The sequence below is a fragment of the Melanerpes formicivorus genome, unplaced genomic scaffold, assembly GCF_026170545.1.
Source record: "Melanerpes formicivorus ecotype bairdi unplaced genomic scaffold, bMelFor1.0.p_v2 SCAF_5, whole genome shotgun sequence".
In the NCBI taxonomy this organism is placed as follows: Eukaryota; Metazoa; Chordata; class Aves; order Piciformes; family Picidae; genus Melanerpes; species Melanerpes formicivorus.
The window spans coordinates 36677827-36701256 of NW_027142357.1; the positions used below are offsets into that span (position 1 = coordinate 36677827).

Below are 23430 nucleotides of genomic sequence, written 5' to 3' on the forward strand. Positions count from 1 at the left end.
GTGTCCTCACGTCGGGGCGGGTGGCATCTGTGGCCGTCCGTAGGCGGCTACGTGTCGCTGCCGTGGCCGAGAGCGGCGGTTCTAGAGGCGGCGAGCTGGAGTCCCTGCGGTCCGCCGGTCTCTGCCGCCGCCGCCCTTGCGGAAGCGCTGCGGTGCCTCCCGCCCCGCGGTCCTGACGGGCGTTTACCTGAAGCCGCCATTGGAGAGCAGGGTGAGGTACCGGCCATCCTTGGAGCCCTTTGATGTCAGCCTCAGGCGGTGACAGACTGTAGGCGGTGGTAGGAAAGGGATTCTCAGCAGTGCCTAGAACTGCTCTAATTTCTGTGAGCAGCTGCTAGCAGGTTAGGAGAAAACTGTAACTGCTGGAGAAAGCAATGTGGTTCCAAAGAACGCTCTGCTTACCTAAACCTCTCTGTGGTGTCCTGTTAGCCCTGAAGTTACCGTTCAGAATGGAGCTGGAGCCCACCCGCAGTGCTCTGGGGGCTCCAGCACAGGAGAGACAGGGACCTGTTGGGGTGGTCCTGGGGAGGCCACAGAAGCACTCTGAGGGCAGGGACCCCCTGCCGGGAGGACAGGTCCCTCAGCCTGAGGGCTCTGGGGAGGCCTTCTGCTGGCTTCTCAGTGCTTGAAAGGGAAGAATAAAAAAGGGGGGAGAGAAACATTTTACCAGGGCCTCGCAGGGACAGGACAGGACAGTTTCAAAGCGTGTGTAGATTTAGATTGGGTGGGTGGAAAAACTTCTGTACTATGAAAGTAGTGAGACACTGGAACTGAGATGTGAACACCCCCTCTGTGGAAGTGTTGAAGGCCAGGCTGGATGGGGCTTTGAGCAGTCTCATCTAGTGGAAGGTGTTTGTACCCATGGCAGAGGGTCTAGAAGAGAATGTCTCTGACAGGTCCCTTGAACTCAAACCATTCTATCCTTTTGTATTCCTGGGACAACCTTAGTTAATGCTTTGACTGTCTTCCACAGTGCCCCTTTGGATATTGTAACAAGTGTGAACGTCAGCTGAGCATAAATTAAATAGCTAGAATAATTTGTTTTGCTGCTGCTCTAAGACCAAGCAGCTACGATGTAATCTTGCATGTTCTACTATAGAACTGCAAGCTGACATTTAAAGTTTAGGTATGTTAATACCAACTATCAAGCCATAAACCTCTTACCTCATTGCTGTGATTGATCTCTGGTTTAAGTCAAAGCTACAACTGTGGTGAAAAATCTGCCTCTGAAAGTGAATTTATTGTTTGTTTGTTTGTTTGTTTTTTGCCTGGAGAATGTGTCTTGTTAAGGTATTTATGACATAGTTAAGTCTAACTGTTGCGTCTTTTTCAGATCCTTTTGTTAAAAGTAGGCAAAATGGTGACCTTAATTCACACTTTAGCAGATCACAGTGACGATGTCAACTACTGTGCCTTCTCATCATCATGCTTGGCTACTTGCTCCCTGGACAAAACAGTTCGCGTTTATTCCTTAAAGGACTTCACCCAGCTTCCTTACTCGCCTTTAAAAGGCCATACATACGCTGTCCACTGCTGCTGCTTCTCTCCATCAGGGCACTTTTTAGCTTCGTGTTCCACAGATGGCACGAGTGTGGTGTGGGACGCTGGCAATGGCCAGATGCTGGCAGTGCTGGAGCAGCCCAGCAGCAGTCCCGTTAGAGTTTGCCGATTTTCTCCTGACTCCACTTGTCTGGTGTCAGGGGCAGCGGATGGCAGTGTAGTCCTTTGGAACATGCAGACATTGAAGCTGTACAGGTGAGTGCCAAAAACTTTTTGACAGCCTTGTTCACAATGTATCTATTTTGTGTGTATCTATTTTCAGATTATTATCATTAATAATAATAATAATGTTGTCATTGTTCACATTTGTAATTGCAGGTAGCAAAATGCACCTGTTCTGTTTTCTTAAAGCTCAGATCAGTGTTACTTAGAAATTGTCAAAGGGCTTAAAATCTGTATCAGAATACTACTCAGAAATTATCAAAGTGCTTGAAAATCTCTATCAGAATACTACTTAGAAATTATCAAAGTGCTTCAAAATTATATCAGAAGATCTAAGTTAACCACCTGTGGTCCTCAGTTTCTTGTACAACAGCTGGTTGTGTTGATGCTGAGGAAAGAGGACACCTTTTAGCACACTTGACATGGATGGTATTTTACAACAAAGATAAGCAGCTACTCTTTATCAGCTCAGCTGTGGTAATTGACTGTTCAAATTGTGAAGTAAGATGGCAATTTACATGATCCCTGTGGTGGGTGTGAGCAACATCAAACCAAGTTGGGCTGTGTGTTTCCCCGTGGGATGTGTGTCTCTTGGGGGCATGTGTGTCTCTTGTGTTCTCTGTTTCCCTTCAGTAGTTATCATACCAGTACCGGGCCCTGAGAGTCTTCATTGCCTGTACTGAATGTGTCTATTTATTTTACTGTTAGGTATTCAGAGCAGAACCTGCAGCTTTTTGTGTGAAAGAAGGCAAGTTTTAAAGGCTGCACTAAGGAAAAAGGGTGGTGCATATAAACCCAGCAGGCAGCGTAATGCGTTTTCAGCGGTGAAGGGTCCTGGGTCTGTTGCAGAGATTCTCAGCAAAGTTTATTGAAATTGTCTTCTGTGGCATTAAGTTTGACACCTCTGGCAGTAAATAAAAGTTTTATCAGCAGAAGAGAATGAGCAGCTGTTCTACACAATGCAGTGACAGAGTAAATAAGATTGGCCTGTCTGGCTGTGTGACTTGCTTATGGCAGCACTTAAAGATTCTACTGTGCATGCTGGGCTGGATCTAACATCCATTAGAAGGAGTATTCAGATAACCTAAAGGATGTTAGCTTGATCTCACTTCCTTCCCAAGGCTTGAGCACACTTCCATATCTGCTAGGAATTTCCCTTTAAGATGAGTTTTACAATGCACTTTGACTGACTTGGTCAAAAAGCAGCAATGTTTTTTCATGATGCTTCCTTTTGTGTAGGAGTAGTCCAAAACTAGCCCTGTGTCATAAATCATGAAATATTCTTCTTGGCTACAGCTTATCATATGGCTTAGGAGGTGTTCTGTTTTGCCTTTAAAAACTGTTTTGAGGGTCTGTTTTCACTGTTTGTGCATGTGTAGAATAGAATAGAATAGGATAGAATAGAATAGAATAGACCAGAACAGACCAGGTTGGAAGAGACCTTCAAGATCATCGTGTCCAACCTATCATCCAACACCACCTAATCAACTAACCCATGGCACCAAGCACCCCATCAAGTCTCCTTCTGAACACCTCCAGTGATGGCGACTCCACCACCTCCTCAGGCAGTCCATTCCAATGGGCAATCACTCTCTCTGTGTAAAACTTCCTCCTAACCTCCAGCCTAAACCTCCCCTGGCACAGCCTGAGACTGTGTCCTCCTGTTCTGGTACTGGTTGCCTGGGAGAAGAGACCAACCTCTGCCTGTCTACAGCCCCTCTTAAGGTAGTTGTAGAGAGCAATAAGGTCACTCCTGAGTCTCCTCCAGGCTAAGCAACCCCAGCTCCCTCAGCCTCTCCTCATAGGGCTTGTGTTCCAAGCCCCTCACCAACGTTGTTGCTCCGTGTTATGATAGCTCTGTATTTGTATTTGACTTCTAAAATGTGTCCTGCCATAGAAACTTGACAGTGCATTGTGTCTGTCAGATGGTAAGTCCATGCAGATTGTCTTTAGTTTGAAAATTATTTTATCACCTAGTTAAACTTTTTGCCTTGGGAAGCCATCTCACGTTTTCCCTCCTGCAGTCGAAGAGCAGATCCTGGTGCTTGCAGCTGTACTGTACTTGCTTTGCCTCTCTGTCCACAGTGGGTGTGAGTTTCTCTCCCTTCTGTTACCAAGTTCCAAAGTGCATAACAGAACAGCTTGGGTTGTTGTATCACACTGAATTTTAGAGATCACTTATTCAGAGCATTGCTCACTCTAAATTCATGTCCTGTGTACTCTTTGCCTTTCAGATCTGGGAATGTTAAAGATGGTTCCTTGGTGGCCTGTGCCTTTGCTCCTAGTGGAAACTTCTTTGTCACAGGATCATCGTGTGGTGATTTGACCATTTGGGACGACAAAATGCGATGCCTGTGTAATGAAAAAGCACATGATCTTGGTGTTACCTGCTGTGATATTTCCTCACAGCCAGTTTCTGGTTAGTTCACTTCCATTTGCCAGGCAAGGAACATAGGAAAAATAGAGTTGCTTTATTTCTCTCTATCTTCTGTTTTTATACTCTTTGCCATCAGTGTTGTGGTACAAATGATACTGGGAAGAGCTGATGTTTTAGAATGTTCTGAATAGTCCTGTCTAAAAGTTGTTGTCAGGTTGATGACAAGGAATCTGGGTCAACAAACAAGGTGATTAGCATGCTTATAATAGCTTTCAGTAGCCAATTATCCTACCATGCTTTGGAAAATATTTGGGCAGTGGCTGTAAACAGTGAAGCCTAGGCCAAGGCTGACAAGGGTGTTGGAAGATGCAGTGCTTTGGGTACTATTTCCTCTTTCATACTTGGGTTCCCCAAGGAGCAGAACTGGATTAAAGCAGTGCAGAGAGCTGCAAAGCTAACAGGCTGTGGGATGTGAATAGATAGACTGTTTTCCTGTGCCTCACTTTCTCAGTTGGAGGAATCTGGGGGAGCAGCGAGCTCAGGATCTCATGTGTTCCTCTAAAAGCTGTGGTGCTGCACAGTTTCAGCACTGCTCCCTCCTCCTGAATAAGTAAACTTCAGTGAAATTACCTAGCCCTACTAACAAAAAGTTGGCAGATCTTGCTAAAATTTTCTAGTGACCCTATTGGAAGACAGGATACTCCTTCTCTAAGTTAGCTCAAGGAGTTCTGCCTGTACAACACTGTAAATAGCCCATTAACAAGTTGGTAGCTTGTAAAACAGTCTCAAAGTCAGTGTTCATTGTTACTATCCTCACCCAGTTCCCAAGTCACAAGTTCGTTCTTACTTACCAAGAAACGTTGCAACAGAATAGCTAAGACTTGCTGCTCCTTTCTGTCCTGGAGATCTAAACCTGACTGGGGAATCCTGGCAGTGCTGATGCACTTTGGTGCTTTCATGTCCAACAGATTTCAGGTGTGTCCTGAGGTCTGCCACAGTCCTGCAGCTCCGGTGGCTACTGTGGGCAGGTCCGTGTGCGCTAGGATTTTGTTGCAATAGCCACATGAAATTAAAGTACACTTTCTGTGGTGGAAAAGTGGAGATAAAATCTCTGCAGTTATTTTGTGAGATACTTCTTGTTTGTGTTAGAATTCTCTGATTTCCAGCCTCAGTCCTGGTGATTCTTGTAGGGATTCTTAGACTTGGTGCTGGCAGAGGTAATGCCACTGAGGGATTGTTGTGGAGACTCAGGTCAGGCTGGTCAGGCTCTGTGGAGTAGAAGAGCAGAAATAATTTGGTACAGGACTTGAAAAAAGAACAAAAACAGGGGACAAAAAAGGTAATGGGCTGTCAGATACTCTCAGGTGTTGTGCATGCATATGTGGATGAGTTTGAGAACTAGTTAACTGCAGAAGAAATGGATGTAACCACATCATTTACATTACAAGGTTCTAGTGCTATACTCAGTAGGTACAGGAAGCAAACATGTACCACCAAGAAAACTTAAAATATGAGCCCAGTTCTGGTTCTTTATCTGCCTGCTCTAGGAAGCAGTGTAACAGTGATCCCTATTTCTCACTTGTAAATGGTTATAGAACTTCTGAGATGAAGGAAATTTGCCAAATGCTGCTCTACTTCACTGATATGCTGCTACTCTCAGTGCTTCTGAGTCATAGTAACACATTTGAATTTTATCAGATGGTGAACATACATTGAGATACTTCCAGATGGCTTCTTGTGGTCAAGATAATCACATCAAACTCTGGCTTATTTTGTGTGCAGATTCCTCAGGTGTGTATAATGTTGGTGGTTTTTTGTTTTATTTGTGTTTTGCTTCCTGTATTTTAAGCTTTTAGTGACTTAACATCTAAGATCAAATTTATACTGCTGTCATGGATTCACAGCCAAACTAACTAGAGGTTGAAAGTTTTCTTTCAGTTGTTCAGGCATGCAGCACTTTGTGACAATGGGCCCTGTAGGTTCCATTTAGTGATCTATTGTAAAATTGATCAATTGTCAAAGAAAAGACTGAAAAAAACCCAATAATTTCCCTGACTCCCTCAAACTTACGATAGACATTTGGGTTGAATTAGCATTCTTATCTTTTTGTAACCAGTAACAACTCTATTGCAACCATTTGAGCAGGTTGATAGATTGAAACCTATCAGGGAGGGGTTTCCTTTCATCTTTCAGCACTACACCATGGCCCTTCAGCAAGAGTTGGAGACATGGAAAGTGTTTCCTCCTGCTAGAACTGCAGTATAGATGTGCAACTGCTATGCAGAGACAGGCCAGGTGGCCAAAGCCATCTTCAGAGGGCATGTTTTTCTTTCTGATCACTTTTATATGGAAGTCTGAAGAATGACTATTGCCTGTACAGGTGCACATTTAATTATCTACAATACTCCTAGGCATGCTAAGGTTACAAAGTGAGGAAGGCAAAGGTGTTAAAATTGTCTTGTGGTCTTTTATCCACTTTTTTTGTAGAAAGCATGTCACAGAGTAGAGTAGAATAGAATAGAATAGAATTAACCAGGTTGGAAGAGACCTTTGAGGACATCGAGTCCAGATCTTGAGTGCACCTTTATGCTTCCCCCACAGCAAACTGCTGGCTAAGCTGTCAGCTCATGGCTTGGACCACTCCACTTTGTGCTGGGTTAGGAACTGGCTGGAGGGCTGAGCCCAGAGAGTGGTGGTGAATGGTGCCACAGCCAGCTGGCGGCCAGTCACTAGTGGTGTGCCCCAAGGATCAGTGCTGGGCCCTGTGCTCTTTAACATCTTCATTGATGATCTGGATGAGGGGGTCGAGTCAGTCATCAGCAAGTTTGCAGATGACACCAAGTTAGGAGCAGATGTTAGTCAGTTAGAGGGTAGAAAGGCTCTGCAGAGGGACCTCGATCAACTGGACAGATGGGCAGAGTCCAATGGGATGGCATTCACCAAGTCCAAGTGCCGAGTGCTGCACTTCGGCTACAGCAATCCCATGCAGAGCTACAGGCTGGGGTCAGAGTGGCTGAGAGCTGCCAAACAGAGAGGGACCTGGGGGTGCTGATCGACAGCCACCTGAATACGAACCGGCAGTGTGCCCAGGTGGCCAGGAGGGCCAATGGCATCCTGGCCTGCATTAGGAATAGTGTGGCCAGCAGAGCAGGGAGGTCATTGTGCCCCTGTACTCTGCATTGGTTAGGCCACACCTTGAGCCCTGTGTCCAGTTCTGGGCCCCTCAGTTTAAGAAGGACATCAAAACACTTGAGCGTGTCCAGAGAAGGGCAACAAGGCTGGGGAGAGGCCTTGAACACAAGCCCTCTGAGGAGGGGCTGAGGGAGCTGGGATTGTTTAGCCTGGAGAAGAGGAGGCTCAGGGGTGACCTCATTGCCCTCTACAACTACCTGAAAGGTGGTTGTAGCCAGGAAGGGGTTGGCCTCTTCTCCCAGGCAACCAGCACCAGAACAAGGGGACACAGTCTCAAGCTGCGCCAGGGGAGGTTTAGACTCGAGGTGAGGAGGAAGTTCTTCACTGAGAGAGTCATTTGTCATTGGAATGTGCTGCCCAGGGAGGTGGTGGAGTCACCGTCCCTGGAGGCGTTCAAGAGGAGATTGGACGTGGCACTTGGTGCCATGGTCCAGTCATGGGGTCTGTGTTGATAGGTTGGACTCGATGATCCTCGAGGTCCTTTCCAACCTTAGTTATACTGTGATCCTGTGAAAAGCAGCTGTGTTACACCTTGTCAAATATATCCATATCTAATTTCTTTTTATTGCTGTTATTATTTTTAGGTGCTGAATTGAAACATAAATGCACACTGAATGGACATTCTGCCCCAGTTCTGGCTTGTGCATTTTCTCATGATGGGCAGCTACTAGTTTCAGGGTAAGCAGTACCTTTGAAGTGTTTAAATTTCGTGCTGCCCAGGTTCAGTGCTGTAAAACAGCAAGTTGAAAAAGAGTTGGAGGTTTCAGAATATAACAACAATAATTAAGGAATGATTCTGTGACCTCCAGAACTATTGAAGTGTCTTTCCAGTTGGTTTTGTGTCTTGTGGGTGACGGGGTTTGGCATCCAGGATGTCGCACAGCTTTTGGTGTGGTCTCTCAGTGTCAACTTAAGTGGACCCACAAAAACTGATGCCTTCCAAAGGAGAATGAAAAGACTACAATAGCCAGCAAATAAACTTCCATCCATAGCAGCCCCAGGAGACATCAGCTTGCTCTGACATTTTACTCTGTATTGTTTTTAAAGGAGTCTTTTTCAGTGTTTGAAGATCATTATGGATTGTTTGTGATCTAGAGTTGTTTTCCATTAGATAAATGGATTCTTGTTTTCACTTACATTGTTGTAAGTGAAATGTCTGCCTCATAAAGTCTTTGAGGAAAAACTGCTGTCATGGTAAATAAGTGTGCTGTGCAGCCTGTGTTTTGTGAGCTATGTATTGATTGCATTGCAGCATTCTGTTGTGTGTGTTTATTGCACTGCTTCCTCTGGCTCGCTTTGCAAGTGAAAAGCTTTCAGAAGTAAATAGAGGTGCTGAGAGCAGATCATGGACAGCTAGATTCTGGCCATCTGCCTTACAGATAACTTCTTGCAAAGACACAAAGAGTTGGGTAGCAGTGGGAGTGGGGGGCAGTTTGCATCAGCACTGTGCAGATCCTCCAAGTCAGAAATTCTCATGGAATCGCAGAGTTTTTGTTTTTAAGGACTGGGTTTTACACAGTGCTGGAGTTAATTACTGATGGTGTTTTAAGGTGGACATGGGTAGAAGGGATTTAGATAGAATCATAGAATTCTTTGGGTTGGAAAAGCGCTCTAAGGTCATTGAGTCCAACTGTTGACCTAACACCACCATGACTATTAAACTCTGTCCCAAAGTGCCATGCCCACACTTTTCTTGAACACCTCCAGGGATGATGACTCCATCATTTCCCTGGTGTGCTGGGTTGAGGCAGCCCCCTTCCCACCCCTGGCAACAACACACACTCAGACAAACGGATTGCAAAAGTGATGGAAAGTTTAAATAGAAAGCAGTGAACTTTTACAGAAAGCCAAAAGCGCAGTGACAAAGGAAGATCCCAAAACAGACCCAGAGAGATCCCATCCCCACCTGAGGGTACACCCAAGACCCCCAGGGCTCCTTCTTCCCCCTCCCACTGCTAGGCTAGTCTCAGCTGGCCAGATCTGAGACTGCCCATCCCCCCGTGGCCTTGGGCCTAGCCAGGCTCAAAGCCAGGAGACATCTCCCCCAGTTACCGGCTGATGGAGGAGGAAGAAAAGAGGCAGTGCTAGACTCCGCACTGGATCTTATAGTGGTGCAAAGGATTGTGGTAGGAAATACTACATAATTTCCTGTGTCCACCCCTCTGGGCTGGACTTATGGACACAGGAAGTAAACATTGCAGGGGGGCACCCAGCTCAAACTGCAACACCTGGGCAGCCTGTTCCACTGCCTGACCACTCTGGTGGGAAAGAAATTGTTCCTAACCTCCAACCTAAACCTCCCCTGGCACAATCTAAGGCCACTTCCTCTCATTCTATCACCTGATACTAAGGAGAAGAGACCAGCCCCCACTTGGCTTCAGCCTCCCTTCAGGTAGTTGTGGAGAGCAATGAGGTCTCCCCTCAGCCTCACCTTCTCCAGGCTGAACAACCCTGGCTCCCTCAGCTGCTCCTCTCCAGACCTGTTCTCCAGACACACTGCAGCACCTCAGTGTCCTTCTTGGAGTGAGGGGCTTTTCATAAAGTGCTTTAAGGAACCTGTTTGCTCTTACTTTGTTTGTGGGAAAGGTTGGGTTTTTCCTTCCTCTTAATTAAAAGTAGTTTGTTTGTTCTTTTCTGCATAATTTTAATGTGGATTGTTTTATTTTTTAAAGGTCTGTGGACAAGTGTGTGATAGTACATGAAACTGTAAGTACAGAACAGTGCAAGGTTAATTAATTGGGTGGTTGTCCTTAAAGATCAGCACTGCTTCTGTGGTGTCTTATCAACAGAAAGACATACTAAACAACAGAAGCTGTATAAACCCTAAACATTTAGTGCACATGGAGCAGGGGAAGGAGTATGAGGAAAAATCCCTCTTGAGAATTGATCAGACTTCCACAATATTTATTTATTATATTTCATGAGAGGGTTGCTATTTGGTCTCTTCACAGGAGAGCATTAGTCAGTGAATTCTGTACACACACATTATCTTCACAGTGAAGCAGAAGGACTTCTTTTGTTATCCTAAATCTATCTGAACTTCCAAGGCAAGAAGTGCCCTAGCTTTTGGCCTAAAATTGGGAATGGTGGTAATAGAAACTCTTTAGTTCATAGTATCATAGTATCATCATTCAGGGTTGGAAGGGACCACAAGGATCATCTAGTTCCAACCCCTCTGCCATGGGCAGGGACACCCCACACTAGATCAGGCTGCCCAGAGCCTCATCCAGCTTGGGCTTAAACACCTCCAGGCATGGGGCCTCAACCACCTCCCTGGACAACCCATTCCAGGGTTTCACCGCTCTCATGGTGAAGAACTTCCTCCTCACATCCAGCCTGAATCTCCCCCACCTCCAGCTTCATTCCATTGCCCCTAGTCCTATCACTACCTGAGATCCTCAGAAGTCCCTCCCCAGCCATCCTGTAGGCCCCCTTCAGATCCTGGAAGGCCACAATTAGGTCACCTCAGAGCCTTCTCTTCTCCAGACTGAACAGCCCCAACTCCTTCAGTCTGTCCTCATAGCAGAGCAGCTCCAGCCCTCTGCTCATCCTCGTGGCCCTTCTCTGGACACCTTCCAGCCCCTCCAGATCCCTCTTGTAATAGGGGCTCCAGAACTGGAGGCAGTACTCCAGGTGGGATCTCACCAGAGCTGAGTAGTTACTTATATATCCAGTGCACACAAAATAGAAGCATAATAAAGAAGTAAATATATTTCTAATGTTAAATAAAATGTCTTTAAAGTATAGTCTGAGCATTTTGTATCATACTATTGGTGCATTCTTCACCTGTAAGTGATATTTGCCTTCAGTACTTGTATAGCATTAAAAATAAGAGTTTGAAGGATGAACAAATCTTAATCACTGATTTTGGGGTTCCTTCACAAATTTTGGCCCATTTATTCCAGTAGTTTGAAGCTCAGACAAGGAAGTAGATTTCTTTGGAACCCCAGAAAATTGAAAGATGCACAAATGTACAGCATAAGTGTTTCTTAACACTGTTTGTCAGCTTTGTGTCCTTAGGTTTTTACTGAATGAGAGAATAACTGTTACAGCTTCTTGAGAAGTGAGGACAGTAAAAGCTCAAATTCATAGAAATCCATAGAATGGTTGGGTTGGAAGGGACCTCAAAGATCATCGAGTTCCAACCTCCTGCTGTGGGCACAGACACCTCCCCCTAGACCAAGCTGCTCAAAGCCTCATCCAACCTGGCCTTGAACACCTCCAGGGAGGGGACATTCACCACCTCCATGGGCAACCTGTTCCAGTGTCTCACCACCCTCACTGGAAACAATTTCATCCTAATCTCTGCTGTAAATCTCCACCCCTCCAGCTCAAAGCCATTGTCCCTCATCCTGTCACTCCAAGCCCTTGTCAAATGTCCCTCCCCAGCCCTCCTGTAGCCCCTTCATGTATTGGAAGGCTGCTCTAAGGTCTCCCTGGACCCTTCTGTTCTCCAGGCTTGTAGGAGAGCCTAAAGCAGGGCACCACAGCTGACTAATCAATTGGTGATTGAGAGTATCTTTGCTCTTCATCCTTCCAATCTGTCTGTACCTGTCAAAGAAACAGTGTCTTTCATAAGAGGAAAAAAGTCCTTCAGATCATCAGTTAAGGCTGTGTGGAAATTGAGGAATTTGGGTTTTAGTAGCATCTAGTGGGCAGATGGAGAATCACAGGACTGCTCAGGATATCAGGTAGTGATAGGACTAGGGGGAATGGAATGAAGCTGGAAGTGGGGAGATTCAGGATGGATGTGAGGAGGAAGTTCTTCACCATGAGAGTGGTGAAGGCCTGGAATGGGTTGTCCAGGGAGATTGTTGGGGCCCTGTCCCTGGAGGTGTTTAAGCCCAGGCTGGATGAGGCTCTGGCCAGCCTGATCTAGTGTGGGGTGTCCCTGCCCATGGCAGGGGGGTTGGAACTAGATGATCCTTGTGGTCCCTTCCAACCCTGACTGACACTACGATATTAGGTGGGATTAGATAGCCCAGCTGAAGAACTAGAGCATGAAGTCTACTTCAGTTTCAGTTACCTCTGCACTTCTGGTCATTTCTAGTCTGAGATTCATAGCCAGTCCTTACCCACATGAGCAACCAGCCAATATGGGTGCAACGAATTCCGCTGGTATTTCTGCATTGTTATGCTGACACTTCCATGCAGGCTGCTTGTTGGAGGCTAGCAGTGTTCCAGTGAGCTGAAGAGGGGGGCTTCAAGCAGCAGAAATCCAGTTGCATTCCTGATTGTGCTGCTGGTCAGCATTTGTCAAGCTTCTCTGAAGTTACACAATTCTGTCATCTTCCAAGCAGCAATTGTTGTTGCTTATCATGAAAGGAAGTGTACCAAGAAATGAACATTCTTTTTATTCTTTAAGAATTTAAATCACCAATATTCTTTTGCAGAGTACTGGTAATACCCTGCATACTTTGTCTCAGCATACCAGGTAAGAATGCAATATGATTATAGTGTTTTAATACATAAAAGAAATGGCATCCTTGTCTTGTTCACACCCTTATTTTTACTTGTAGATACGTTACCACTTGTGCTTTTGCACCATGCAGTCCCTTACTTGCCACAGGTTCAATGGATAAAACTGTGAACATATGGCAGTTTGACCTTAAGCAAGCCTCTGCAGGTATCTGTGATCTGCTCTTTACATTTAAAGCATGGCATTGTTGGACACTTTCTGAAGATGCAGAAGGTTGGCCTTGGGTCAAGGCAATCCCAGGCACAAATCCAGGCTGGGCAGTGACTGGCTGGAAAGCAGCCCTGAGGAGAGAGACTTGGGGCTGCTGGTGGACAAAAAGCTCAACAGGAGCTCTCAGTGTGCACTTGCAGCCCGGAAAGCCAATCAGATCCTGGGCTGCATCAGGAGAAGTGTGGCCAGCAGGGTGAGGGAGGTGATCCTCCCCCTCTACTCAGCTCTGGTGAGACCCCACCTGGAGTACTGCATCCAGTTCTGGAGCCCCTATTACAAGAGGGATATGGAGGGGCTGGAAGGTGTCCAGAGAAGGGCCATGAGGATGAGCAGAGGGCTGGAGCACCTCTCCTGTGAGGACAGACTGAAGGAGCTGTTCAGTCTGGAGAAGAGAAGGCTCTGAGGTGACCTAATTGTGGCCTTCCAGGATCTGAAGGGGGCTACAAGAAGGCTGGGGAGGGACTTCTCAGGATCTCAGGTAGTGATAGGACTAGGGGGAATGAATGAAGCTGGAGGTGGGGAGATTCAGGCTGGAGGTGAGGAGGAAGTTCTTCACCATGAGGGTGGTGAAACCCTGGAATGGGTTGTCCAGGGAGGTGATTGAGGCCCCGTCCCTGGGGGTGTTTAAGCCCAGGCTGGCTGAGGCTCTGGGCAGCCTGATCTAGTGTGCGGTGTCCCTGCCCATGGCAGGGGGGTTGGAACTAGATGATCCTTGTGGTCCCTTCCAACCCTGACTGATACTATGATACTATGATCTCTGAGGTCTTTTTCAACCTTACTGATTCTATGATTCCAAGCCCCACTTTCTTACATGCAGTTAGTAACCTCAGGCTATGTGCATGCTGTTTATCTTTTGACCTTATGAATGTCCTCCAGAGGTATTCTCTTTGGGGTTTTCAAAGAAAAGGTGTGCTAGAAGTATTTTAATTATACTGATCTGCTATATCTTCTTTTCTGATACTCACCATTTTTCACTCTCAATCTCTTAAATGCTGTCCTGAATGCTACATTCCCAGAGCACTGAAAGACTTCTTGGGCAAGTGTTATTGGCAAGGAGTTAAAAAGAAAACGTGCTAATTATACTTGCATAATTGTCAACAGGAAGTACAGCTAACCAGTTGTTACAAGTGTAAAACCCAAGATAATTAATGTTACAAGTATGTGGAACAAAGGTTCACAGTATCACAGTTCATAGAATCAATAAGGTTGGAAAAGACCTCAGAGATCATCAAGTCCAACCTGTCACCCAACACCTCATGACTACTAAACTATGGCACCAAGTGCCATGTCCAATCCCTTTTTTAACACCTCCAGGGATGGTGACTCCAAAGCACAGGAATAAACCTGGTCTGGAGCTGAGACTTGTTCCTGTCAAGTTTGACAGAAGTGTAGGCATCTGAGAGGTTCAGTTCCTCAGACACAGAAAAGATTCAGTTCCTCAGACTTTGAAAACTCATAGTAGAAGACAAAACCAAATTCCTGACCCCACCCATGATGTCCAATAGGCATTGCTGCTGTTAGGAGTGCTGGGGAATGGGTTGTAGTGAGAACATCTATGGGAGAAGGCTGACATGTTTGTTGGAACTGGGGGTTTCATTGCAGGGTGTTGTATGGAGGGTTTTTAACTGTCCTTTATCTTCCCTTTTCAAAGGAAATGCTGCAGAGCATGAATCTAAGGTGGCTGTCGAGGACTGGTCAGAGGATGATGTTTCAGCCTGGCTTTGTGCACAAGACTTGGCAGACTTCGTTGGGCTTTTCAAAACGAATAACATTGATGGCAAGGAGCTCCTGAATCTTACTAAAGAAAGTCTGGCTAATGAGTTAAAAATTGGTAAGACTATAGAAATCCACAGAACCTTTAATCTTTTGAATACCTCTGAAACATAGGAATGAAAGCAAGTTAGGAGTTTCAGACATCCATGGTTTTTCCCTGTTTTTATTTCATTGCCAAGGCTGATGCCCCCTAATGTCACAGTATCCTCAATGCTCTTTTCTTTTTTGTACCTTTGTATCAGGTAGTGATAGGACTAGGGGCAATGGAATGAAGCTGGAGGTGGGGAGATTCAGGCTGGAGGTGAGGAGGAAGTTCTTCCCCATGAGAGTGGTGAAGCCCTGGAATGGGTTGTCCAGGGAGGTGGTTGAGGCCCCATCCCTGGAGGTGTTTAAGCCCAGGCTGGATGAGGCTCTGGGCAGCCTGATGTAGTGTGGGGTGTCCCTGCCCATGGCAGGGGGGTTGGAACTAGATGATCCTTGTGGTCCCTTCCAACCCTGACTGATACAACTAAAGAGTCTGAAGGAAAACAAGGCAACCTAGGAGAGTAAGAGCTGTGCCTGCAATTTATTTTTAGATTAGGAGGACATAAAACTAAAAACCACAGGTTCAGGCATTCTTCAGTTGTCTCTTTGTGGGCCACAGGACAGCAATACTGCACAGGAGGCAAGTTGTGTGGAGAGATGCCTCTCCCTGTGACCATGTGTGACAGCAGCTAAAATGAAGTTGAAGGGAGCGTGCTGAAGTGGTGTGTCCTTCCATTTGGCACAGCTGGGAGGACACAACAGCTAGTACAAAGGGGAGTCAGTCCCTGGCATGTAAGAGCTATTCAGATTTTTACTCTGGAATCACTTTTCTCAGCCCTGCAAGCAGGCAGGCACTGGGCCAGTGCTGTGTTTGTAACACGGTGGGCATTTAGAGAAACGCCTCTCTCTGTGGCTTGGAGTTAGTTTTGTGCCAGCTCCTTCTGGTTTGGAGCTTGCCATTTCATGGCTTCTATTAAATTTCAAGCAATGCTTACATCAACTGAAATATTTTAAGCTTTCAAAGTTGTGTCAGTAAAGGCATTTTTCTAAGACTAGTATTAAAAAGCCATGCTAAGATTTGTTGCTGAGCTCTGTTTTCAGGGTGCCTCTGGCAGGGCAGCATCTTCAGTTTTCTTTCTTTTTTGCTTTCCATCTGGCACAGCTGGCAGTTAAGCTGTGCCTGTGGTGTGGTGGAGTGGGGAAAAGGCACAGCTGTGAGGTGGCTGGGGGGCTGACAGTGTGACATGGTGTAGTTGAGTTGCTCATTTTGGTGGCAGTGGGTGTCTGCAGATCTTTCTGCCATAGAATCATAGAAACAATAATGTTGGAAAAGACCTCAAAGATCATCAAGTCCAAGCTGTCACCCAACACCTCATGACAAACTAAACCATGGCTTCAAGTGACACATCCAGTCCCTTTTTGAACACCTTCAGGGACAGCGATTCCACCACCTCCCTGGGCAGCCCATTCCAATAGCCAACAACTCTGGAGAACTTTCTGCTCACCTTGAGCCTAAACTTCCCCATGTGCAGTTTGAGACTGTGTCCTCCTGTTCTGTTGATGGTTGCCTGGGAGAAGAGAAGCCCCACCAGGTAGTTGTGGACAGCACTAAGGTCTCCCCTGAGCCTCCTCTTCTCCAGGCTAAACAATCCCAGCTCCCTCAGCCTCTCCTCCTAGGGCTTGTCTCTCCTGTAACTGAGCTGCTAATTAATGGAAGAGCCAAGCTCTTTGCCTTACATGGCTGTGTTATTAACTTCACCTACAAATAACTCTACAGAGTCTCTGGGCCTGCGCAATAAAGTCCTGCAGAAAATTGAAGCGCTGAGGATGGACACGAGGGCTGTTTCTGCTCCTGTCCCTGATGAGTTTTTGTGTCCCATAACAAGGGAGCTTATGAAGGATCCTGTCATTGCAGCAGGTAGGTCTTAATCAATCTTAGCCAACACTGTTTTACTTAAAGGTAAAGAGATGTGTGGGAACACAACATTTGGCATATGTTATCAGTTAGAGAAAGTGTTCTAACAGCTGCTGCAGGAACAGAGAGCTGTGGTGCATGCTTCATTTGCCAAAAGACCTCTCTGGTGGGGAGAAGAATGCCACAGCAAGCAGCAGCAGCAACACTGACCAAGCATGCCGGGAAATGCCAGTGCCCTTCCTCCCATCCCAGTGTTCCTGCTGGGAAATGCCAGTGCCCTTCCTCCCATCCCAGTGTTCCTGCTGGGAAATGCCGATGCCCTTCCTCCCATCCCTGTTTTCCTGCTGGGAAATGCCGATGCACTTCCTCCCATACCTGTTTTCATGCCGGGAAATGCCAGTGCCCTTCCTCCCATCCCAGTTTTCCTGTTGGGAAATGCTGATGCCCTCCCTCCCATCTCAGTGTTCCTGCTGGGAAATGATGATGCCCTTCCTCCCATCCCTGTTTTCCTGCTGGGAAATGCCAATGCCCTTCCTCCCATCCCAGTGTTCCTGCTGGGAAATGCCGATGCCCTTCCTCCCATCCCAGTGTTCCTGCTGGGAAATGCCAATGCCCTTCCTCCCATGCCTTTTGGGCTGGAACAGCTAACCCCTGCACGGTCTGTGACGGTCTCTTTGTAGATGGCTACTCCTATGAGAGGGAAGCGATGGAGAACTGGATCACCAACAAACGACGATCGAGTCCCATGACGAATCTTCCTCTCCCCTCCCTCATGCTCACACCAAACAGGACACTGAAAATGGCCATCAGCCGCTGGCTGGAGACTCAGCAGAAATAACTTGGAACTTGTGGACGTTAACTGAGGGTGGATGTAGCTAACGGAGACCACTGTGCCAGAAACAAGGCTGCTCCTGTTCTGATCTACAGCTGTCACGTAAATGTGTGATAGGAAGGAAGCCTTCACTGTTGGAAGCTCTCAGAGAATTACTGAACAGCTTCTACGTTATTGGTAACTTAATGTTGTGGCATTTCTGTTTTAGGAAATGGAGTGTTCAGATCATTTTCAGATAAGGCTTCCTTTAAATCCTCACTACGCTTCTGAGGTTTTTGAGTCTTGATTTTGCTAGGACCAAGAAGAAGGTAAGAAACAGCCCAGTGGCTAATCCCTATTGCTTTTTCTCATGTTAAACCCTGGGTGAGTGTCTCTCTGTTCCCTGTTACTGAGGATGGAGGAGAGTTTCTCCTGTAGCCAGCGGTGACTGCGCTCCTCCCACAGCTATATTAATAATCTTTATTTTGAATGGAAAAAAATACAGTAGCTGTGCAAAAATAGAACTACAGGACAAGACTAATATAGGACATGTACAAAATATCAAAGAACCAGTAAACAATAAATAAGCTGAAGCATAATGATGCAAACTCAGGAAAAGGGTTTGTCAAGGTGGGCACAGCTGCTTTCCGTGTCCAGGGGAACACAGAGAGGTGAAGGTGACCACGTGGAGCTGACCAACCTCACCGCTCCTGGGATCCCTCCCCACAGCTGCTGATTTCCAGAGCAGTCTCACCAGCACAAAACCTTCCTTCCTCCCCAAAGCTTCACCCTGCACAGACACTTCTCGCCAAGCTTTCGCGCTCACTCATGTTTCCCACAAACACACTTGCCAGCCAGTTCTGTACCTTTTTCAGGGACAAACACTTAAATCACTTGAAGATAGCACCCAAAGGTGATTAGGTAACCTAGATAAAGTGCGATTATTGTTAATATGCCTTAAAGTTGTGTTCTTCGGGGCAGTGACCAATATGGTCACAGCCTTTCCATACACATGCAAACCTTTTTAACTTGGTATCTCCTAGTTACTAAAAATAGTTCTATTTACATGGCTGCTTATGGTTTTTCGCTCATACACAAACAACAGATGCCTCCTAAATGTACATCATGCAACCCCAGTCAGATCCCACTAGAAAGTGATAAAATACTCTCTCTGCTTTACAAACCCCACACAGCTCCCAGCCCTGCGCAGCAGGTGCCATCCTGACCGCTGCCTTGGGATGGAAGCACTTAGGCGTTGCAGAGGCATGGCTGTTGGGTCAGTGGTGAGCTGTAAGGTAACCAAAGCCAAGACTTAAAGCCCTGCATAAAAGGAAAGTCTTGATGGAAAGGATTTCTCTGCTTAATGTCCTGGTTTGGTGGCCTGATGATCCCAATTGCATCTTTCTACAATAGATTTGCTCTTCCAGTTACTGTAACTGTCCTGTGGTGGTAGGAACAGTTGCAAGTGGTTGTATCCCATTAAGCACTGGCCTACAGGGATGGCCTGCACCACCGCGCACAGCACCAGCCAAGTCAGGATTCCTTCTAGGAGTAAAAGCTCTGTGAAGCTCTGAGATCAGCTCTGCAGCCCTGCCAGCAGCTATACATTTGACTCAATGAACGATCGCTTTGGTTTTGTGGCTGTCACCTGGCTCAGATGGGCCTCCTTGGTGAGGTGAGGCTGCTGCGGGGCTTGGCTGGGGGCTCTGCCATCTTGGCAGTGGGTGGGTATTTGGCACTTAAGCTCCTCACATTCCTTAGCTTGCACACCGTTCTGGCTGCTGTCTCCTGGGGCAGCACCAGCAGAGTAGATTTTAGTTTGGTAGTGTCTGACTGAGAAGTGCTCAAAAGTGGAGGACTGAACACCCCCAGAAGCAGCATTGGTTGATAGTCCATCCGAAGCCTGAGGGTGCCAAGTGCGACTGGCCTGAGCGTTCTGCTGCTGGAACCTTGCAGTCTTGTCCATGATGCCCATGAAGGGGGTACTGCGAGGTCTGTGCTCTGCAGCAGCACCCTGACCCTGGCTAACATGGCTCTCCTTGAGTCGAACATCTGGGCCCAGCCCCTTAATACTCTCTGAGAAACTGCTGGCTGAAGATAAGCTGCTGCTGGAGGTGGCCAGAATCGTGCTGCTGGCTGGGGAGCTAGACGAGGCAGCACTGGCTGCAGGGCTTTGCTGCCTGGTTTCACTCAGACTTGCCTGAGTGGGGGCTGTTGGCCGGTCAGCAGCTTTAGACTTGCTTGTGAAGGGATGAGCAGAGAGCCCCTCGGCACGCTGGGGATGGGAGCAGTGGGCAGGTGGCACCTTCTCGCCGTACGGCTCAGACCCAGCGCCTGCGGGAACGCTGCCAGACGTTAATGTGTGTGCCCCGTCCAAATGCTGAACCTTGGCGTGCTGGACTGCCAGGGCACTCTGGGGAAGATGCTGACAGGATGCCTGTGTCTTTGTGCTGCCCTGGCTGCTTCCCGTTTTGGACCCAGGCTGGATGGAGCTCAGGTGCTGATTAGTTTTTACAATCTGTGCTTGCTTCGTTGGCTGCATGACCAAGCCTGGCTCTCTCAGGTATTTGCTGCCTGTTCTCCTCTGAGGAGATGCAGCTCGTGCCTTCTGCTGAACAGCTTCTTGAAGGGTCCTGCTGTAGGAGGCAGCTGTGGACTGTTGCAGCCTTTGTGGAGAGGAGGCAGATTCATCAGGGTGTGGCAGCTCATCCTCCCTGTCCTGAAGATTAAAATTATCCTTCACGCCCTCTTCCTCGTTATCAGAGCTGGTAATCTGCTGTAGCTGCTGTGGAGCCTGCTGCTTCTGTTGCTGTGTTCTCTGGAGCTGTTTGCATTCCTCTTCCACTCGAGCCAGCAGACGTTTTATCTCTTGATTGCTGGGACACAGCTGTGTGGCTTCACGTAAGTCAGCAAGAGCAGCAAGCAGCTTTCTGTGCAGGGGAGGGGGAAGAAAAAGGGACTGGATGAAAAACCTGGGGCAAACCTGAGCCTCAGCATTGCTACTGATAATCCACCTGTGTCACTTGCAAAGATATATTCAGATTTGTCTCCTGCTGCTGCAGGTGGTGACAATGTAAGAACTGGACCTTAGCCAGGAAATTCTTTTGTAGGGTGAAAATGCAGAGCCAGCCCTAAACCATTCCCCTTGCATCTTAACAGCTCTGTCACGAAAGCAGCAGAAGCCTGCTGCTAAGGCTAGGCACTGAGGCTTTGTCTTCTGCACTGTTCTGAGTGTAGGTGACTTGCTGAACTCAGCCTTGTCACCATTTGTTGTGCTGCTTAGAAAAGACACAAACAGGCAGCTCTCCCTGTGCTTCAGCTATGCCACCACACTGTGGTGTTTCTCCAGCTCTTCCTGTGCTTCAGCTATGCCACACACTTTGGTGTTTCTCCAGCTTCAAGAGATGGTTCCTCCTCTCCAGCCTTTTTTTTATCTCAAACTGATCACAGTTCAACATACCCTGTCCTGTAAAAGCACTCAGTTATTCTTGGTGGTAAATAATTCTGCTGGGTGCATTCAGCTGAGCACGTGGAACAGCAGAGCCATTCACCCTTACTCTTCAACTAGCCTCTCTGCATAGCCATTTGTTACTTTCTGGACTGCCAAATAATGACCTGAGTGCGAATATTGCTTTTTGGGTTTGGTTGGCATTGATGCACAGACCTAATACTGACAGAAGGGGCACAAGACAAATAACTTGCTTTGCAAATTCCAAAGAGGACTAATGGAAAAGAGAGGGAGGAAGTTATTGCAAAGTGTTAGGGAGGTAAAAATAGCTGTGCAGGCGTGAATCAGACAGTACCTGCTGTTCCTCTTGGCTCGTGCTCGAGCGTAATAGGCCTCGTACGACTTGGGTTTCAGGTCCAAAGCTTTTGTAGCAAACTCTTCAGCCAGACCAAAGTCCTGGAATGTCAACACAAGCACCCATTATACACTGACAACAAAAGCAAGCTGCATGCTCTTTGGTTCTGGTACAGCTCCAGAAGTGTGGAGAACCTGTGCAGTGCAGGAGTCATCAGCAGGAGCAGATGTCTTCTGAAAGACTGAGAGCAGGCTTGCCTTTGCCACCCCTGCCTTTCGTGTCTAAGGGAAACCGACTCCAAGGTGGCTAAAAAGCAGTATCATTGTAGGTAAGAGGTGGTTATTGTCAACCCAGAGGTGTCAAAGTGCTACATGGGGCTGAATGGTTAACAGGCTAAATGACTTTAGACTGTGTTGTGAAAAAAGGCCAGCTAAAGACCTAGGAATGTAGAGAAAGATGAGAAGAATCAGGAGATGGGTTGGAGTAGGCCAGAGCCTGCTTCGGTAAGGCAGGTGGAATTTTGAGAGAACAGCTGCACTAAACAAAGTATTTGGTCTTCATTTAACAAGAACACAGAGTAAGAGTTTGGCAACTTGCTGGTTAAACTAAAGACACTTAACAAAGCAGGACTGCAGGGGGGCACAGAGGGCTCTAGGGAGGATGAGGCAGAAGCAGGGCTAATTTTTATAACAGCCACACAGAGCACAGGGCCTTCCTGATTCTGAGTGAAGTGAGCCTGATGATGCAGGAGGCTGGAAAGCAGTAACAGCAGACAGCCACACCCCGAGATCTCCTGCAAGAGCAGAGTAACAGCTTTAGGCATGAGGTGGAGCACTCCAGGATTATCAGGTGTAAAAGAGAGGATTTTTCAGTGGGGTGTGATGAGAGCCACACAGGGGAGCTGTTTGCAGAGCCACTTCTTGCTAACCCGACCCAAGTGAAAAAGGCAGGCTTGTCTAGGAAGGCATCAGGAGAGCACTTTTAGCACAGAAGAAAAGGATGAGTACTGCTGTGCAAAGCACTCAGCTGCCTTTGTAGCATGCTTAGAAATCCCTCAGAGCAAAGCAGGTGCCAAGAACACCCAGCAGATGTGATACAGCCACAGCAGCAGCAGCAGCTTGTGCTGGGCAGTAACCAGGGCTAGTGGTGGCAGTTTCCATTTAGTCTTTTTGGAGTACCAAAAGCATCCAGCAGCTCAGCATTCCAAACCACCTGCACTGCATGCACAGTAACTGCACCACACTGCCCCATCTCAGGGAGTTCTAGGCTCTGCACAACCTGGTCTAACAGGAGGTGTCCCTACCCATGGCAGGTGTTTGGAACCAGACGGCCTTTCAAGTCCCTTCCAAGCCAACCCATGCTGATTCCATGACAAGGACAGCTGTAACAGATCCCCCATGGCAACGTCGTTTTATGTTATGAACTGTTCTCATTTGTTGGGACACAGCCCATATCCAGGCTGCAGTGAAAAGGATTCAACAACAGCAACAATAAATGTCCCAGGTATAGCCTTGCTGCCACAGCCCAAGGGCCTGCCCGAGCGGCGAGCAGCAGGAGCTTACGTTTGTTTTTCGGCGGCATCGGGATAAATTCAGGTACAAGGAAACTCTCAGCTCATTGAATGCTTTCATTTCTTCTCCAAATCCTTCTCTTGGAAACTTCCTCAAGGCATACTGATAGCGCTGGGCTGCTTCCTTCATCTTTCCTTTCTGCAGACGTAGGGAACAAGAGGCTTGTCACAAACTCTAACTGTTGCAATACTCTGGCAAAAAGCCACCCTTGGTATTTGACACCTCCCAACAGGAGGTGTCTTCAAGGAGCTGTGTTCTTTACTGACATTTTACAAGGTTCATTTCTTTACATAAACATGGGATGTCTTCTATTTAATTCATCTTCATGAAGTGGTGAAAATGTACCCCATACCCTGAGCGTGCTCAAATAAATGTTACTCTGCACAATAACCATCAGTTTCAAACATCTAGCAAAGAAAATCAGAGCGTATTGGGAGAAGCTGAAGAAGCTGATGACCTACCACAGCTCTGGGAAGTCCATTTAAATTACTCTAATAAACTTAACAGTCTAAAGACAGAGACCAACTGGGAGTTTAACCCCCTCTAACAAACA

The 23430-nt window shown here is 47.0% G+C and overlaps 2 protein-coding genes across 10 annotated transcripts in view; one reads left to right on the top strand and one right to left on the bottom strand.

Moving 5' to 3' along the window:
- On the top strand, nt 1–23368 carry WDSUB1 (WD repeat, sterile alpha motif and U-box domain containing 1). 4 transcript variants are annotated; one of them, XR_010987424.1, is made up of 12 exons: nt 1–211; nt 1334–1755; nt 3957–4141; nt 5798–5890; nt 7876–7969; nt 9964–9997; nt 12685–12725; nt 12811–12917; nt 14632–14811; nt 16555–16695; nt 17373–21634; nt 22619–23368. XR_010987424.1 is itself a non-coding variant. In XM_068139182.1 (11 exons), exons 2-11 carry the CDS (start codon nt 1358–1360, stop codon nt 17528–17530), a joined length of 1431 nt encoding a protein of 476 aa, XP_067995283.1. In that variant the 5' UTR covers nt 1–216; nt 1334–1357; the 3' UTR covers nt 17531–18934. The 4 variants fall into 4 exon arrangements, 2 of the variants coding, with proteins under 2 accessions (XP_067995283.1, XP_067995285.1); XR_010987425.1 differs by having other exon boundaries at nt 17373–20404; XM_068139182.1 differs by lacking the exon at nt 22619–23368 and having other exon boundaries at nt 1–216; nt 17373–18934.
- The window catches only part of TANC1 (tetratricopeptide repeat, ankyrin repeat and coiled-coil containing 1), a 91701-nt gene continuing 87374 nt past the window's right edge, over nt 19104–23430 (bottom strand). For all 6 annotated transcript variants that reach the window (XM_068139177.1, XM_068139181.1, XM_068139179.1 and 3 more), the window contains 3 exons: nt 22869–23015; nt 21307–21407; nt 19104–20433 (listed from right to left, as the gene is read on the bottom strand). In XM_068139177.1, the coding sequence (XP_067995278.1) occupies nt 19104–20433; nt 21307–21407; nt 22869–23015 (1578 nt within the window). The remainder of the gene's footprint in view (nt 20434–21306; nt 21408–22868; nt 23016–23430) is intronic.

What these genes read in the sequence shown, in the direction of transcription:
- WDSUB1 (XM_068139182.1), top strand. Translation starts at nt 1,358, where the DNA reads ATGGTGACCTTAATTCACACTTTAGCAGATCACAGTGACGATGTCAAC. An exon ending in CAGACATTGAAGCTGTACAG is followed by an intron (nt 1,756 to 3,956) that starts GTGAGTGCCAAA and finishes TTTGCCTTTCAG; the next exon opens with ATCTGGGAATGTTAAAGATG. An exon ending in ACTTTGTCTCAGCATACCAG is followed by an intron (nt 12,726 to 12,810) that starts GTAAGAATGCAA and finishes TTTTACTTGTAG; the next exon opens with ATACGTTACCACTTGTGCTT.